At 47.5% G+C, this 16,406-nt stretch overlaps 7 protein-coding genes and 1 long non-coding RNA gene across 8 annotated transcripts; 4 read left to right on the top strand and 4 right to left on the bottom strand.

Moving 5' to 3' along the window:
• Positions 1 to 324: 324 nt before the first annotated feature.
• On the top strand, positions 325 to 848 carry LOC110483164 (histone H2A). The gene has a single exon (XM_021552850.4). It carries the CDS (start codon positions 399 to 401, stop codon positions 786 to 788), a length of 390 nt encoding a protein of 129 aa, XP_021408525.1. The 5' UTR covers positions 325 to 398; the 3' UTR covers positions 789 to 848.
• A 674-nt stretch (positions 849 to 1,522) lies between these two features.
• Positions 1,523 to 7,762, bottom strand: LOC110483178 (uncharacterized). The gene is made up of 2 exons (XR_014951840.1): positions 7,473 to 7,762; positions 1,523 to 2,036 (listed from the first exon to the last, which is right to left on the bottom strand). It is a non-coding gene; the product is annotated as an uncharacterized LOC110483178 (long non-coding RNA).
• On the top strand, positions 2,847 to 3,631 carry LOC110483161 (histone H1). The gene has a single exon (XM_021552845.4). It carries the CDS (start codon positions 2,908 to 2,910, stop codon positions 3,562 to 3,564), a length of 657 nt encoding a protein of 218 aa, XP_021408520.3. The 5' UTR covers positions 2,847 to 2,907; the 3' UTR covers positions 3,565 to 3,631.
• LOC110483167 (histone H2B 1/2/3/4/6) lies at positions 4,412 to 5,425 on the bottom strand. The gene has a single exon (XM_021552853.4). The coding sequence runs from the start codon at positions 5,186 to 5,188 to the stop codon at positions 4,808 to 4,810; it is 381 nt and encodes a 126-aa protein (XP_021408528.1). The 5' UTR covers positions 5,189 to 5,425; the 3' UTR covers positions 4,412 to 4,807.
• A 132-nt stretch (positions 7,763 to 7,894) lies between the features above and the next one.
• On the top strand, positions 7,895 to 8,315 carry LOC144246330 (histone H4). The gene has a single exon (XM_077783586.2). The coding sequence runs from the start codon at positions 7,945 to 7,947 to the stop codon at positions 8,254 to 8,256; it is 312 nt and encodes a 103-aa protein (XP_077639712.1). The 5' UTR covers positions 7,895 to 7,944; the 3' UTR covers positions 8,257 to 8,315.
• Positions 8,316 to 8,645: 330 nt separating this feature from the next.
• On the top strand, positions 8,646 to 9,253 carry LOC110483171 (histone H2B 7). Its single transcript, XM_021552856.4, has one exon. The coding sequence runs from the start codon at positions 8,718 to 8,720 to the stop codon at positions 9,096 to 9,098; it is 381 nt and encodes a 126-aa protein (XP_021408531.1). The 5' UTR covers positions 8,646 to 8,717; the 3' UTR covers positions 9,099 to 9,253.
• A 69-nt stretch (positions 9,254 to 9,322) lies between these two features.
• On the bottom strand, positions 9,323 to 9,753 carry LOC144246329 (histone H4). The gene has a single exon (XM_077783585.2). The coding sequence runs from the start codon at positions 9,691 to 9,693 to the stop codon at positions 9,382 to 9,384; it is 312 nt and encodes a 103-aa protein (XP_077639711.1). The 5' UTR covers positions 9,694 to 9,753; the 3' UTR covers positions 9,323 to 9,381.
• Positions 9,754 to 12,046: 2,293 nt separating this feature from the next.
• LOC110483064 (histone H3) lies at positions 12,047 to 15,870 on the bottom strand. The gene is made up of 2 exons (XM_077783587.2): positions 15,186 to 15,870; positions 12,047 to 12,927 (listed from the first exon to the last, which is right to left on the bottom strand). The coding sequence occupies exon 1, from the start codon at positions 15,742 to 15,744 to the stop codon at positions 15,334 to 15,336; it is 411 nt and encodes a 136-aa protein (XP_077639713.1). The 5' UTR covers positions 15,745 to 15,870; the 3' UTR covers positions 12,047 to 12,927; positions 15,186 to 15,333.
• Positions 15,871 to 16,406: the final 536 nt, after the last annotated feature.

Consider the following 16,406-nt stretch of genomic DNA (forward strand, 5'->3'; position numbering starts at 1 on the left):
CATAACAATAACACATTTTCAAAGTAGCGCAGTAGCAGCACTTGTGAGGGTTAAAATACAGGATTATTTCTGAACGGACAGCGATGGCATTGAGCGGGGTTTCCCCAGTTCCAGGCAGGCTCTGCGCGGCTCTGCTCTCTCGGCCGGCCGGGCTGCGCTTCCCCGGCGCGGTCCTCGCCTGCGGAGCGGGGGCGGCTCCGCGCGTAGAGGCCTCCGGCGGCTCCCATTGGTCAGATTTGGATCCGCGGCGCCATTGGTCGGAGCGAGCCGGAGCGCGCCGCAGCCAATCAGAGAGCCAGCGGGGCGCGCGCCGGAGCTATAAATGCGGCCGCGCGCGGGGCGGCGAGGCACGTGACCGCGTCGGTTGGGGCGGCGGCGGAGCGGCGGCGCTGGGAGCCATGTCCGGGCGCGGGAAGCAGGGCGGCAAGGCGCGCGCCAAGGCCAAGTCGCGCTCGTCGCGGGCCGGGCTGCAGTTCCCCGTGGGCCGCGTGCACCGGCTGCTGCGCAAGGGCAACTACGCGGAGCGCGTGGGCGCCGGCGCGCCCGTGTACCTGGCGGCCGTGCTGGAGTACCTGACGGCCGAGATCCTGGAGCTGGCGGGCAACGCGGCCCGTGACAACAAGAAGACGCGCATCATCCCCCGCCACCTGCAGCTCGCCATCCGCAACGACGAGGAGCTCAACAAGCTGCTGGGCAAGGTGACGATCGCGCAGGGTGGCGTGCTGCCCAACATCCAGGCCGTGCTGCTGCCCAAGAAGACCGACAGCCACAAAGCAAAAAGCAAGTGAAACAAATCCGAGGAGCGTTCCCACCTCAAAAGTAACCCAAAGGCTCTTTTCAGAGCCACCTACTTCGTCATAAAAGGAGCTGTACATCCTAACAAAAAACGTGCTAAAAACTCTCCTCTGTGCCCTCAGAAATGAAAATAATCCCCTCTCAAACACTCCAAACAAATCCTTTTAATTTTTGCTCTTGGAAAAAATCCAGAAACAAACGACCCCAAACACTTCGTATCTAAGATCTTAAATTGAAATTAAAATTTTGAAAAATTACTATGTGGTAAAATACATCACTTTGTGTTGATGGGGGTTAGGAAGCTTGTTAAGACTACAAAAGAACGCACAGCCCCATCGTGGCCTCTCCTTTATCAGCTCGGTCCTATGGGAAGTTCAGGTAGTTCACCGATGTCTTTAAAAACAGCCCTGCCCCCCCTAAAATACTTGGAGACCTACAGGTATTGTTAGAGTTTTTTTGTTTTGTTTTGTTTTTTTTTTGGTGGCTTGGTTTTGTTATTTTGTATTAAAAGGCATTCTGAGTTACTAATCTTTACTTCTTATTAAAAATCTTTCACCTGTTGAGCCCATTTTCTGCCTCAAATCTGAAGGAGTTTCACAACAATTGTTCATCACAATGCACAGGCAATCTGAGGTGAAAAGGACAGTTGCCAGTTTTGATTCTATCTTACACACAGTGCTAAATATAAACCATAAAATATGTCGAAATAGAAACAGAAAATCTGCTATTATTGGTCAAAAAACATATTTTAATAATTTTGAAAGCATAAATTACTTGAATCCTAACATTGCCCAGAGTTTTACTATCATCAGCAGTTACAATATCAAGAGGTTAAAAGGAGTTTACAGGCCTTTCTCAAAACAATATAATAACAAACATACTACTAATAATATTAATTAATAAACATATTAGAGACGACTTTTAATTCTTTGTACTCTGAAAAACAATGTGCATTTATTTTTAATTGAAGTTTGGTCTTGGAAAAGTGCTTCTGAAGACTCCTCCTGCTTAGCAGCCAACTGTTTCAGTGTAGCAGATACATCAAGACATGCCATTTTTAGTATTACTTCCAGTGTAGGGACCAGTCACTGGACATTAAGAAAATGGAATATTTAGGAAATTGCCGTGAAAGAAAAATCCTTACTGATTACTTGAGCAAGTTTTATTATGTTCAAGTAGTGGGAAAATCATCGCAGCAGTGTCTCCTTAAACAATGATGACTCAGATTTTTGCCAATCCAGCTGTATCAAAATAAAAACACAGACATGTTATGAAATGATAGGGTACTGGTTATCATTATTAACAAAAACTGGCAATGGTAAGTTTTTATGTCACCTAATTTATTAAGAAAGTAAGTATTTCTGTAGCAGGAGACAAGGGAACCATGTCTGCATTGTGTACACTGAGCAACACAGCACAAACTGCTGTGCTGTAAAAAGTTATCTCCTTTGGTGGGACAAAAAGCCCTTCACAGGACTTTAACCTGCTCCTTGCCTTGCTGCATAATGCACTAATTTAATTTCTTTTAATTATTTTGAAAGAGGTAAAGGATTCTGGACAAAGGAGCTAATTTCTAATCCATATTCAGTGCTCAGGATGAGCCTGTGTTACTTACTCCTCTTTGAAATCAAATTGCGACTAAAATACCGATCTAAATCCCTCATTTTCAGTTCAGATTAAGAGAAGACCCTTTAAAGAATATTAATTAATTGCTTTGGGAATCTATTTCCCCACATCGCGGATTTTATTTAGAAGGAAAAACAAAAGTTTCTGTCTCCCGAGGTCTGTTCAGGTCCAGGACTCGGTGTTTATCGCCTCTTTTTTAGCTCACCCGTTGCCTCTCCGAAAGGAAACTTGGCCGAGGGGAACAAGAGTCTTTCTTCTCCACGTCGCTGCGAACTGGGGGGGATCGGTGGCGGAAATTCTGATAAAAACAGCCGTTTTCGGCTCCTAAGAAACACAAAATGAGCGGGGAGAAGGGACCTTTCTGCCGTGCAGCGGGGCGGGCTCTGCAACGCACCAATCAGCGCGCGGCTCCGCTCTATAAATAGGAGGCCGCCGACTTGCTCCAGGCCCAGTGCTTCCCCTGGTTCGTGGACGAAGGCCGGCACGATGTCGGAGACCGCGCCTGTTGCCGCTCCCGCTGTCTCTGCTCCCGGCGCCAAGGCCGCCGCCAAGAAGCCGAAGAAGGCGGCGAGCGGCTCCAAAGCCCGCAAGCCCGCGGGGCCCAGCGTCACCGAGCTGATCACCAAGGCCGTGTCCGCCTCCAAGGAGCGCAAGGGGCTCTCCCTCGCCGCGCTCAAGAAGGCGCTGGCCGCCGGCGGCTACGATGTGGAGAAGAACAACAGCCGCATCAAGCTGGGGCTCAAGAGCCTCGTCAGCAAGGGCACCCTGGTGCAGACCAAGGGCACCGGCGCCTCCGGCTCTTTCAAGCTGAACAAGAAGCCGGGGGAGACAAAAGAAAAAGCAACTAAAAAGAAGCCGGCTGCCAAGCCCAAGAAGCCGGCGGCGAAGAAGCCCGCCAGCGCTGCCAAGAAGCCCAAGAAAGCGGCGGCAGTGAAGAAGAGCCCCAAGAAGGCGAAGAAGCCGGCGGCTGCAGCGGCCAAAAAAGCGGCCAAGAGCCCCAAGAAAGCCGCAAAGGCCGGCCGCCCCAAGAAGGCAGCGAAGAGCCCGGCTAAGGCAAAGGCGGTGAAGCCCAAAGCGGCCAAGCCCAAGGCAGCTAAACCCAAAGCGGCCAAGGCAAAGAAGGCGGCGCCAAAAAAGAAGTAAGGTGACTGAGAGTAATTGAGAGTCTACTCATTTTAATAAACCCAAAGGCTCTTTTAAGAGCCACCCACTTACTCTCAAAAAGAGCTGAAACACTTTGGTCATGCACCAGCAAATCCAAATCACAGATTTCGGAGGGAGCTTTCACGGCGTTAATAAAGCTCAGATTTTGGGTACGAGTGCGTTCGGTAACGCCTGCATGGGAGATTGGGGCTGCCTTTAAAGGGAAGTGTGTCCTGGGTGCAATTTGGGAGGCCTGCGATAAGAGCTGTGCCCGCCCCGCCCCCTGCTCATTGCCCGGCGCAGCCCCGAGCGAAAGGAGGCGGTGTCGGCGGCCCCGCGCCGCGGCGAGCGCCCTTTGCTCCGGTGCCCGGGGGAGTTTAAAAGAGCCGCGTTGGGCCGCGATTGGCCTCGCCCCGCCCCGCCGGCCCCGCCCCGCGGCCGTGACCCCCCCGCGGCCGTGCCCCAGCGCTGCCCGGTCGGTGACGCGCGGCGCCGCGGATCGCCACTCCCTCCCGTCTCACGGCCTTCGAGCCGGGGAGGGAATGGGGGAAGCGGAGAGAGGAATGGAGCAGGGATGGGGAAACGTGCGGGCCGTGCCACGGCCCTGTCCGGCGGCAGCTGCAGCGGAGCTCCGCTGCCGCAGCGGCGCGACGGGGCAGCAAGGGCTGCGGCTCCACTCTCCGATTCTTCCCGGCTCCAATGAACCTTACATTGTAAATCACTGATCGCCCCCTTTTTTCGGCATTTATCTCCTACAGAACTCTGGGATATTGGGTATTTTAAACCCGAAACCCCGTCGTTGAGAAAATCTTGTCTTACTAAAACTATACAAACCTGCCACAAAAGCGACCGAGATGAAACCTTTATTTTACTGCTATAGTGCACTGAAAGTAAATGCCAGTAAATTTGGTAAGTCATTTAACCCTTAGAAAATTTTCACAATTTCACCTTTAGCATGGGACTTTGAATTGGAAAAGCTGTTGCTGCTTTCAAGCCCCTTTTGAGACCGAACCGGATTACAGGTTTTTAACAACCAAGTTGATATACCGCACATAGACAAGGTAATTAAGAAATTTAGTACATTCATTTAAGCTTGCTAGAGGACCACGTCATCTACTAATTAACGTGCAGATGTTAAGTATTTACGTACCTCCCCACTAATAGAACTGATTCAGCCCTTTTATTGAAAAATTTGGTGGCTCTTAAAAGAGCCTTTGGGTTAAAAGTGACGGTCCGAGACGCCCTACTTGGAGCTGGTGTACTTGGTGACAGCCTTGGTGCCCTCGGACACGGCATGCTTGGCCAGCTCGCCGGGCAGCAGCAGGCGCACGGCCGTCTGGATCTCCCGCGAGGTGATGGTGGAGCGCTTGTTGTAGTGCGCCAGGCGCGACGCCTCGCCCGCGATGCGCTCGAAGATGTCGTTGACGAAGGAGTTCATGATGCCCATGGCCTTGGACGAGATGCCCGTGTCGGGGTGCACCTGCTTCAGCACCTTGTATACGTAGATGGAGTAGCTCTCCTTGCGGCTCTTCTTGCGCTTCTTGTCGCCCTTCTTCTGCGTCTTGGTCACCGCCTTCTTGGAGCCCTTCTTGGGCGCGGGGGCGGACTTGGCCGGCTCAGGCATCGCTGCAACTCCCTGACTGCTCAGTCACAGCGGAGTGCCGAATAATGCGATTACTCCCATATTTATAGGGCCCTTATGCAAATCTCCGGTATCAGAAATCAGCGCTTCCATTGGACAAATGGCGTAGTGACGTCATCCTCAGAACGAAGTGCTTTGCTATTGGTTCTTTTCAAACATCACGCTAGGATTGGTTGATTTCCGAATGCCATCAGCCAATCAGAATGAGCTCTTTCAATCCCAGCCTCCGGTGCCGAAGCTCCGCTGCGGCGCGGCCTCTCCCGGCCCGGGGTCACCGCGGAGCGCCCGGCTCGCGTGTGCCCCGCAGCAGGCTTCGGAGCAGCAAAACCTAGTTAAGGGCATTTCTAAGGAAAAAAACCCCAAACCAACAAAACCAGAAACAAAAACTTGCGAGTGGTTCTGCTAGTCCTCCTATTTCCTTTTTTTTTTTTTTCTATGAGAAGGAGCATACCTGGATGCTTCATAGAATAGTCTGAATTTGTAACAGCCACAAGATAAATGTAAAAGGGAAAAAGGTGCAAACGAGAAAGATATGGAGTCTGGAATACAAACACTGCTAATTGGGTTTACAACTAATCCTTTTGGCCCATAGAGCGTAGTTTATTTTTCATCAACTTCAATGAGATGGAAGCTGTGATTTAATTTGTAACATGAAATGATTTGATTTCTTCTCAGAAGGAAGAAATTTTGGAAGTATATGTCTAAGTCAAAAATCATGGTAATCCTAAAAATTTGATGTAGATTTTATTTTGTAGTTTGAAATTATCATGAACCAGAAAATCAAGCTGTTTTATTGTTAATATGACTTCATTGTTCAAGAAGAAAACATGATTGATGCTATTTCCGTTTGGAAACCTTAAGGACTATCCAAAGACTGGACTTATCTGGTATCAGAGGAGAAAGGTTTCTTGTATAGGCTCAGGTCACCTATCTGGAACAAGTGAAAAAAGAGATCTTAGCAACCTGGTCTTGCTGCTGCTTTTTTTTTCCTTTTTACTGTGGTGAGCAGAAACACAGATCCACAAAAATCTCCAGCCTGTATGTAAAATAGTAGTGTCTGAAGGGAAGCAAACAAGGAAAGAGTGGGATATTTTTCCTTCCCAGTGAGTAAGGATTGCTTGAAAGTGCTTTTGCTGTACTTGTCTCCTAAACTGTGGAGGCAAAGCAGTGTTGAAAAGAGCAGCTTAATGCTACAATGGTTATCCTGCTGCTCTTTTTTAATACCTGCCCTCTATCTGCAGCCCTGTTGCCTCTCATCCAGAACAGGCATATATATGTTGGAGATTTAGATTAATTTCTGAACGTAACTTTATTTTAGTGTGGTGTAATTTTCTACGGGGAATACAGAGAAAAGGAGCAAGAAGTCTCAGGAAAAGTTAAAGAACGACTTGTCCATCAAGAGGAGACAGCACATAGCAATAGGGAAAATGACAAATTTACTGATGGTGAGAAACATCTGTCTTGTGGTTGGGATTATTTGGGAAAATTTTTAAAGTGCATGATGAACCTTAGAATCACATTTGAGAAGCTGGGTTTCTAGGCTGTGGGTAGCTATTGTAGATATTTTAGTTGTTGAGACTGAAATTTTAGGCATAATTGTATGATTTGCTCTGTACTTTGTCACCTGTAGCTGCAAGTTCTCTAGTTTTGTAATTTGTTGAATGTTGTTATCATCTGAAGACCCTATAACTCTCTGGAAAAACATTAAATATATGTTTAACATTTCAATAGCAAAAAATAAGTGTAGTAAGAAAGACCAAGGTGAAAGAAAATAATAAAGAAGGGGAGGAAAGATATGTCCCAAAGATATGGACATTGAAAACTAATAAAGGTGGTTAAGATGATGGAACACGTTAAAATGAGTGCAGCTGTAGAACAACAGTAAATAAAAACCACTGGTTTGTGTTCAAAAAGTAATATTAAATTAAAAATCATCCCAACCATGAAAGGAATAGTTCAATAGCTATCAGTAAAGAGTGAGACCATGAAAATGGCCAACACATGCCACTATTTAAAAGCACATGAAGTGCTATAGGCTTTTGTCATAGGTATAGCAGCAAGAGACATAAATCAGCTCCTTCATTAACACATCAGTCCCATAAACAAAACAAAGCTATGTGATCATTAAGTCAAGGATATGGGACACACAAAAGAATTCCCCCATGGTGAAAATTTAAAGTCACGCTCACAGAGAATAAAACAAACAAACAGAAGAGTAGCACATTACTCCCGTTTCAGAGCTCTCGGTAGAAAAATGTGCATTTACCGTAGAAGCGGGACAGCGGCGCCCACTCTCTCTCCCCGGCCCGGCCGGGCCCTTTGTTGGGGCGCAGCTCGATGGCGGCGGTGCAGGGCGCGGGCCGGTGCAGCGCGGGAGGGACGCGGCTCTGCCGGCCCCGCCGCCGCCACTGGCCGGGCTTTGCTGCAGCCCCGCGGCCGGCGGGGCCCGGCTCCCTACCGGGGCCGGGCAGCCGGGCCGAGCGCGGCGGGCACGGCGGGACCCGGCCGGATCCGCTCCCGGGCCGAGTCGGGTTCGGCCTCCGGGGCGGGGCCGGCCCGAGCCGGGCGCGGCTCCGGCGGAGCGATGGCGCCAAAGACCCGGCCCGCGGGGGAAGGGCGCGCGAAGAGCCCGCCCCGCCCGGCCCCGGCGCAGTCCTCAACCAGGTCGGACCGCCGCCCATATAGAGGGGCGCGGGAGTTATTTCGGCGCACGGTGTTCGGAGTGTAAACGCCCAGTCATGTCTGGCCGGGGCAAGGGCGGCAAGGGGCTCGGCAAGGGCGGCGCCAAGCGCCACCGCAAGGTGCTGCGCGACAACATCCAGGGCATCACCAAGCCGGCCATCCGCCGCCTGGCTCGGCGCGGCGGCGTTAAGCGCATCTCGGGGCTCATCTACGAGGAGACGCGCGGTGTGCTCAAGGTCTTCCTGGAGAACGTGATCCGCGACGCCGTCACCTACACGGAGCACGCCAAGAGGAAGACGGTCACGGCCATGGACGTGGTCTACGCCCTTAAGCGCCAGGGCCGCACCCTCTACGGCTTTGGCGGCTAAGCTTATAATAGTTAAATTAATACTGTCAGGAACACAAAGGCTCTTTTCAGAGCCACCTACAAATCTCATGAGAAGAGCTGTTGATTACTAATTTGTGCATCCATGTTATTGAGATTTCTAGAAAATGTAAATATTTCCTAAACGACAAAGATCTACAGGGCTCAAATTAGTGACGGTAAATGCACTAGTAAATGTCCACCCAGTGCAGTTTGCATCACGCGCTAATTTTTTTTTCTTAAATTCAGGACCTGAATTGCAACTGGGGTTGTGCCAAATGCATTGCCTGAGCTCTGGCGGTTACAGGACGGAAGTGCCTGAAATTACGTTGGTGCTTTTTACTCCAATAGGAATGGAACAATTACAATCCTCTAATTTGCATAACGCCATTATAAATAGGGGGGGCAGGCGCCATTTTCGATGTTGCCGTGCCACAGTGAAGATCCTGAAAGAAAACCTTGAAGATGCCTGAGCCGGCGAAGTCTGCTCCGGCACCAAAGAAAGGTTCCAAGAAGGCGGTGACCAAGACGCAGAAGAAAGGGGACAAGAAGCGCAAGAGGGCAAGGAAAGAGAGCTACTCCATCTACGTGTACAAGGTGCTGAAGCAGGTGCACCCCGACACGGGCATCTCGTCCAAGGCCATGAGCATCATGAACTCCTTCGTCAACGACATCTTCGAGCGCATCGCGGGCGAGGCGTCGCGCCTGGCGCACTACAACAAGCGCTCCACCATCACCTCGCGGGAGATCCAGACGGCCGTGCGCCTGCTGCTGCCCGGCGAGCTGGCCAAGCACGCCGTGTCCGAGGGCACCAAGGCTGTCACCAAGTACACCAGCTCCAAGTAAAAGGACAGGGAGTTATAAACCAAACGGCTCTTTTAAGAGCCACCACACGTTCCTAATAAGAGCTGTGATTGCAAATACGATGTGGGTTTTGTCATGGGGCTGTAATACTAATGCAAGTACAAATATAGTTGAAAGTACGAAAAATTATTACCCAACTCTAGTAGTTCTTTTTTTTCCTTTGCATTACTAACTTGAGTAATTACAAGCTCTGTTTGTGAAATCTGTGTGTGGCTCTGAAAAGAGCCTTTGTGTTCCTGACAGTATTAATTTAACTATTTTAGGCTTAGCCGCCAAAGCCGTAGAGGGTGCGACCCTGGCGCTTAAGGGCGTAGACCACGTCCATGGCCGTGACCGTCTTCCTCTTGGCGTGCTCCGTGTAGGTGACGGCGTCGCGGATCACGTTCTCCAGGAAGACCTTGAGCACACCGCGCGTCTCCTCGTAGATGAGCCCCGAGATGCGCTTGACGCCGCCGCGCCGAGCCAGGCGGCGGATGGCCGGCTTGGTGATGCCCTGGATGTTGTCGCGCAGCACCTTGCGGTGGCGCTTGGCGCCGCCTTTGCCGAGCCCCTTGCCGCCCTTGCCCCGGCCAGACATGCTGCCAAGCTCGACAGCAGCTGCCCACACACCACCGCCCGCCCTCGGCGTCCTTTTATTGCCCGGGAGCCGACCTGGTTGAGGACTGCAGCAAGGGGCGGGGTCACCTTCCCGGCCCCGCCTGCCGTGCCCGTCGTCCTCCCCCGTCCCCGCGCGGCTCCGCTCTCGCTTCCCGCGGCCGCGGCGCTTTCCCAGCCGTGTCCCGCCCCTCCCGAGCGGGGCCCGCCGTTCTCAGCGCGCCCTTCCCTTCGCTGCTTTCCCGTCCCGTCCCACCCCGGCCGTGCCCTCTGTGACAGTTCCCCAGGAGCTCTGAGTGTCCGGCAGGAGCAGGGATTGCGGCACCCTCCTCCGACACTCCCTTCACCTTCCTTCCCCGCTGCCCGCGGGTCTGCGGCAAAATCCTACCAATGCGGGCCCTCGCCTTGCGCTCCCGCCCCGCCTCTCCGCTGCTCTCTGCCCGCTCATCCCGGCATCTGCTTTTGCTTTGGACGCTTCAAGTCTTCCTTATTAATTTTTCAGTTATTAGCATTTACCTGCATAGACACTTTCCTCGGCAGAATTTATATAATCTCTGCCAACCTTGTCTTCTGCGACGTACAACTTCTTTCTGTTATTTTTGTTTAAAATAAGAGGGGAAGGAAGCACTCAAGCCATGTCCTGACTGGAGGATTTTTCCTTTTTCCCTTTTTTTAGTGTAATGCCGAATTTCCTTAGTGAGAATTAAAGCATGAAGAGTTCTGTGCCCTATGTTTGTTTTACTGGGCTGTGTTTGTTCCCCTGGAAACACAAGTGCACACATGTGCTAACATGTACATCTTGTCTGTCATACCTTCACCCATCTAGTGTATTTTTGAGCATTTCTAGGAAAGCTGAGAGCATAGTGAATTCTAAAAGAAGAGACCTTAAGAAGCCACTGCTTGCAATGACATTTTCTGGGAATGCTGCCTACTAGGGAAGTAAGAAACCTGTTTTTGTACTGCACTGTAATGTAAATGAAAGATTATTTCCAGTTTCTCGTGTTAATGTTTTGGTTATTTCCTTGCTAAACATGTGTCATTTAAAATAGAAATGCTACACATATTTTTGAAGTCAACACTAAAATACAGATCAATGTTCCAGTACCACTAAAAGTTTACCGGATTAAGGCAGAATTGCATAAACCAGTATTGCATAAATCCAGTAAACATTTTTCCTTCTTGACACAGATAATATTAAACTAATTTGAGATTAAACTCATTTCCACAATTAAAAAACATTAGCATTTATGGAAAAATGAAACAGCTGTGAAAAGATATCCAAGAGAAAGAGGAGTAGAATTCTGGCAGAGGCTCATAGAGGATCTCGGGGAGGCTCTGGGAGCTCTGCTTTACATTTCTGAGGACAGGGGTGAGGGTGTCTCTCCTGTGTAGTTGAGTTCTGAATTTATCCTGGGACAGTTGGGCAAATTTGTTGGAACTTCATATTGTACTTTTAGTTACATTGAGGATAAAAAGTAACCCTTAAGCATTACAAAGAATGTGTTTAAAAAAAAAAAAAACCAAAAAAAAACCAACCCCACCCCCTAAACTCATGAGGACAAAAAGTTTTATTACTTGAAAATGTTCTTAAAATACAACATATATAGGTTCTTGCAAAATACTGTGTATTATAAAATACCTCTATAATTTAGTCTTGCAGCCATGCATTTCAGGGCCATTAAACTAAATGAATTTTATAAGGAGGTTAACAACTTTCTTAAGAATTCTTCCCATTTAAAAAGATCCCAGTTACAGATCTTTGAAAATGTATAATGACTGCATGTACACATGCATACACACACACACAACAATTGTAATTCAGTCCTCACAGCACGTAATCAGCATTGAACTCACTTTTCATTTTATATCTGTGTAGGCTGCACTGATGCTGCTGCTCTAAGGTGAACTCAAACTCTGCATGCATCTGCCTAAACAACCACAAAAACCAGCCAGGACTGGCCTGGAAATGCTGCAAACTCTGTTACAGTTTTCAAGCATTGGATGCAGAGATGAGGGGACACTGTTGTTCTGGAAATATTTCTGTGTTATATTGGCCTACACAGGGAATACCAAAGGAGCATCGGAGCAAAAGATGTTGGAAACCCCTCCATTTTTCTTTGGTGTCTGCATATTCATCACTCTTAGACTCTTAAATACATTTCTTCTGGAGGTGGACTATGCCATATCCATGTAGTGATCTCAATTTTTTCCAAACATGTTTCTTTTTCCTAAGACCAAAACAGCAGCCTGTCAGATGAGTCTGCCTGGGACAACTGATGGGAAGATCAAAACTGGCACAAGTAAAGAAAATAAACATTCAATTTCAGCAACAAACATAAATTTTCTCATAAATTTTTATTAACTGTATTCTGCATATTCTCATGATGTATTAAGTAGTTTAGCATTAGTGGTTGGAGTGGTTGGAGCATTAGGCCACAAGAGCTGACCAAAAGAAAAGCTTTTGTTAAAAGCTAATGCTGTTAATGTACCCAAAATACAATGAAAAATATAAGGAAGGACCAAGGAAACAGCTCCAAGAATTGAGGTAATGTCAGATTAAAAAAAAAAAAAACAAAAAACAAAACAAATACCCCAAAACACAAAAACACAAAAACCAACTAAACAAACAACACAAACAACTGATCAGAAGCAACTGATGAGCTTGGGAGTTGAGTGCTCAGTGGCCTGTGGGGACTGAAGGCTAATTTTTGGTGTAGTGGTCACTCTACAGATCCACCCAACTCAGGCTGTAACCTGAGAACTAATAAAAGACAAATACACTACAATAGTTAACTCAGATGAGAAACTTGCTTTTATATGGATATAAAACTGTTACGATTTTTTCAGAAACTAATAGCTATCAAGTAGGACTGATTCAAATATTTTTGTTCTAGAAAGATGCTGTCATCAGACCTTTTATGTATTTGGATGAAATGAAGGATTTCAGCAGAACATCAGTAGCTATGCTCTATTTTACCCTTTGGGATGAAAAGAACATTCTTCCAGGCTATGATTTTGATTTGAGCCAGTTCATTCATGGAGGATGGCTAAAGGGCCAGGAACAGTCCTAGCCAAATATCTTGTGGAGCATCTAAAATCACCTGCAAAACACCTTGATTGCCAACAGCAACTCTCAAGCCAATCCTCAGCTGCTCAACACAGAGGTCTTGCTCACATCCAGCTTTCCTTTAGCAGCATTCTTTTATCTCAGACTCGCCTGCAAAAAGCAAAGAAATGCAGCTGAACATTGCTGGCACCAGAGGAACCTCCACTTTTATTCTCACTTGGACATAGGGAATCTTGTACTATGTCACCTGTGTCTACATGCCACCCATTTGATGTGTATTACACACCAAAACTACTTCAGACTTAGGCATTATAATTTAGAGTTCATATGAGCCCTGAAAAAAAAAAAAATCATTGCACATTTTTCTTTCTCAGCTGATGAATTAAGTATTTTTTTACTATTCGAGTATGCAACTCTCTCTGAATGAATTCAAATAATACTTAATTTAGTTCAACAGTTTGAGGTTTTCAAAAGACTAGATGAAAAGTGACAAGAGATTGAGACAAATAAAACCTGTTTTCCTGTTTCACTGCTCAAATATAATTTGCTTCTTGAACATAAAAAAAAAACCAGCCAAAACACCCCATAATTCTGATGTTACTGTTTGCTGAAATGTAATTACTCTGCCCAATGGCTTATATAAGATATCAACAAAAATAACAAATTATTCTAAATAAACTGTTAGAAAAAGCTATTTTACTTGATTTATTTTTTTTCTTATAAGCATATACAAACAGGTCCAGGTAAACATATCTTTAGCCATCTCAGAAAAATGAAATTAGTTAGCTTTCACTAAAACTCGTTTCTACAGTCCCGGTGGTAATCTATAACAAGAAAAAAAAAAATCTGTTTGGAAAAACACAAGTCGTATGTCAATGAACAAATCTGGGGGCATAAATTAACTAAAGCAGAGACTTCTTAATTCCCAAAGCACTATTCCCGATGCCTCCCCCCCTCCCTTTTAACCCTCCGAGGTTCAGAAACAGAAAATGGCTGAAAGTGAGAAAAACAGGGGAAAGAAAATGGTGTCGAGGCACTTGATTGGTCAGATTTTGCTGCAGAGTCCAAGTTTCTGACACAGAAAGAAATACTCTTAAAATGAAGTTTATCAGCAGTTAAGACTAAGCTGAGCCTTACAATCTTAGGCTTTCAAGGAGATATATTTCCTCTAAGCATTTCTCAGTGGCTCCTGATTTCCTGCTTAAATGAAGGCTGTTCTAAAACCACGGGTACTCATTGGTAGGAAACCAAAGGGACAATATTTCCAATAATTCAATGGAACAGCAGGCTCCTCAAATTACGTAAAACTACCTGTAGTATAAATATATACAAAGGTGCCGTAAAGTCGGAAAGAATTTTAGAAATGTACATTTTTCAGGCAACTGCAGATCTATTTACTGAGGGCGGGGGGGGGTATCTGACTGAATTTACAGTCAGGGAGAAATCAGTTTTCTAGGTAGGTTCATAAAAATCACTGAACACGACGAATAGAGAAGAGCCTCCATTTAGAAATGATTATAGATTAAGTTTTCAAGCACAAACACTTCTTGGAAAACACTTCGTCTGTGGTAACTTCAACACATCTTTTTGGGAGCCTCAATAACAACAGAGAAGATTAATGCAACCTAAAATCTCTATCCATTAAATATGTCACACCTGTTGTCCTAGACAAGACACCAGCAAGGAGCACAAGGTTTAGGAAAAGGAGTCAGAAAACATCCTTGCCTCCACCTTATATTTCACCCACTACTCCACCACTTTTAGAAATGCATTTAACCCGGGAAAAACTAGCAGGGCTTGAAATGGGCTGAACATGCCCGCGGGACGTCGCTCACGACCAGGAAAATACTGATGGAAAGCCCTTCCAGGGAAGGCGGGAAAGGAGATTTTGCGCTTTCAGACAGAAAGTGAGACCCACAGGCCCTCACAAAAATAAAAATAAAATAAAATAAAATAAAAAAGGGGGGGGGGGAGTGAAAGATACAATATTGCTGCTGGTATAATAAAGCAATAAACTGAAAAACGATGAGGTTAAATGAGGGACATAAAGGCAGCACATCTACAATACACAGGAGGCATTTAGAATGCAGTTAATTTCTCCAATCGTGAGAGCAGGATTCTATAAGTTTCTTCCTTTACAAATTCGAACACGTCGAACAAATTGTTTTAAAACATATGCCAAAAGATAAAACCTACTCATTTTTAAACGGGTATCTACTCTTTCAGAACACTTAAAGACTGTTTCCCACGTACCAAAAAATGACCTGTGAAAAAAACATGTAGAAAGCAGTTTATAGCCCTAAACGAAAACTTTAGCAAAATCACTTTTAAAAATTAACTGTACGAGTTTGGCAAAACTCAGGATTTAATTCCTTCGAAACATGATTCATTCATTGTTTTGTACTTACTTTACGTGCAAGATCTTCTTGGCTATAAACCACCCAAAACACATTCCTTAGGCATAACTAGGAATTTACAGCTCCTTAGTGACGTTGTGGTGGCTCTTAAAAGAGCCTTTGGGTTTTCGGTGGTCTGAAATTTCTTTCTGCCAAAAGCTTACGCGCGCTCGCCGCGGATGCGGCGGGCCAGCTGGATGTCCTTGGGCATGATGGTGACGCGCTTGGCGTGGATGGCGCACAGGTTGGTGTCCTCGAAGAGCCCCACCAGGTAGGCCTCGCTGGCCTCCTGCAGCGCCATGACGGCCGAGCTCTGGAAGCGCAGGTCGGTCTTGAAGTCCTGCGCGATCTCGCGCACCAGGCGCTGGAAGGGCAGCTTGCGGATCAGCAGCTCCGTGGACTTCTGGTAGCGCCGGATCTCGCGCAGCGCCACCGTGCCGGGCCGGTAGCGGTGCGGCTTCTTGACGCCGCCCGTGGCCGGCGCGCTCTTGCGGGCAGCCTTGGTGGCCAGCTGCTTGCGGGGCGCCTTGCCGCCCGTCGACTTCCGCGCCGTCTGCTTCGTGCGCGCCATCGCCGCAGAACACCCCGCGCTGCCCAACCGAGGACACTGAGCGGGAAGGGGGCCGCAGGGACCGCTATTTATCGCCAGGAGAGCGCTGTGATTGGCCAGCGCGAAGGGACGCAGGCTGCCATTGGACAAGGAGCATCGTTTGAAACTCCCGCGCGGCGGAGCCGATCGGGGGAAGGGAGCGGGCGGGAGCCGCCCCCGCCCTCCCCCTCTCCTCTCCACCGGAGCAGCCGCGCTTCCTTTTCTCTTATCCCTCAGCGCCGCTCTGCCGAGCGGGACTGGCCATGGCCCGCAGCGCTCTCATAGCTGCAGCCCGCCGGCAGACGCGGAGTTTTCACTATATCTGCAGTGTTTTTTTCGCGGCCTCTGCCAGGGACAGCCAGGATTTTATTCCCTTGTGAAAGGCTTTTACCCAAATACAGCCTTTTCTCCGCATCCTAAGCTACCTGAGGTTCGTTAAAGCGCTCGTATTTGCTATTTTTTATTTGGCCTTTTTTTTTATTATTTATTTCAATTGAGTCTCTTATATTTATATTTACTTGTAATTTCCTATTGTGTTGTCACTTAAGGATTTCTTAATTCTGCCGCGGTTCCAATCCGTCGGAGACATTAATGAAGTACACTATTACTCTATGAAATCTCTAGGAGTAATAAAATTATGTTGT

Source organism: Lonchura striata, chromosome 1A, assembly GCF_050655825.1.
Source record: "Lonchura striata isolate lonStrDom1 chromosome 1A, ASM5065582v1, whole genome shotgun sequence".
In the NCBI taxonomy this organism is placed as follows: domain Eukaryota; kingdom Metazoa; phylum Chordata; class Aves; order Passeriformes; family Estrildidae; genus Lonchura; species Lonchura striata.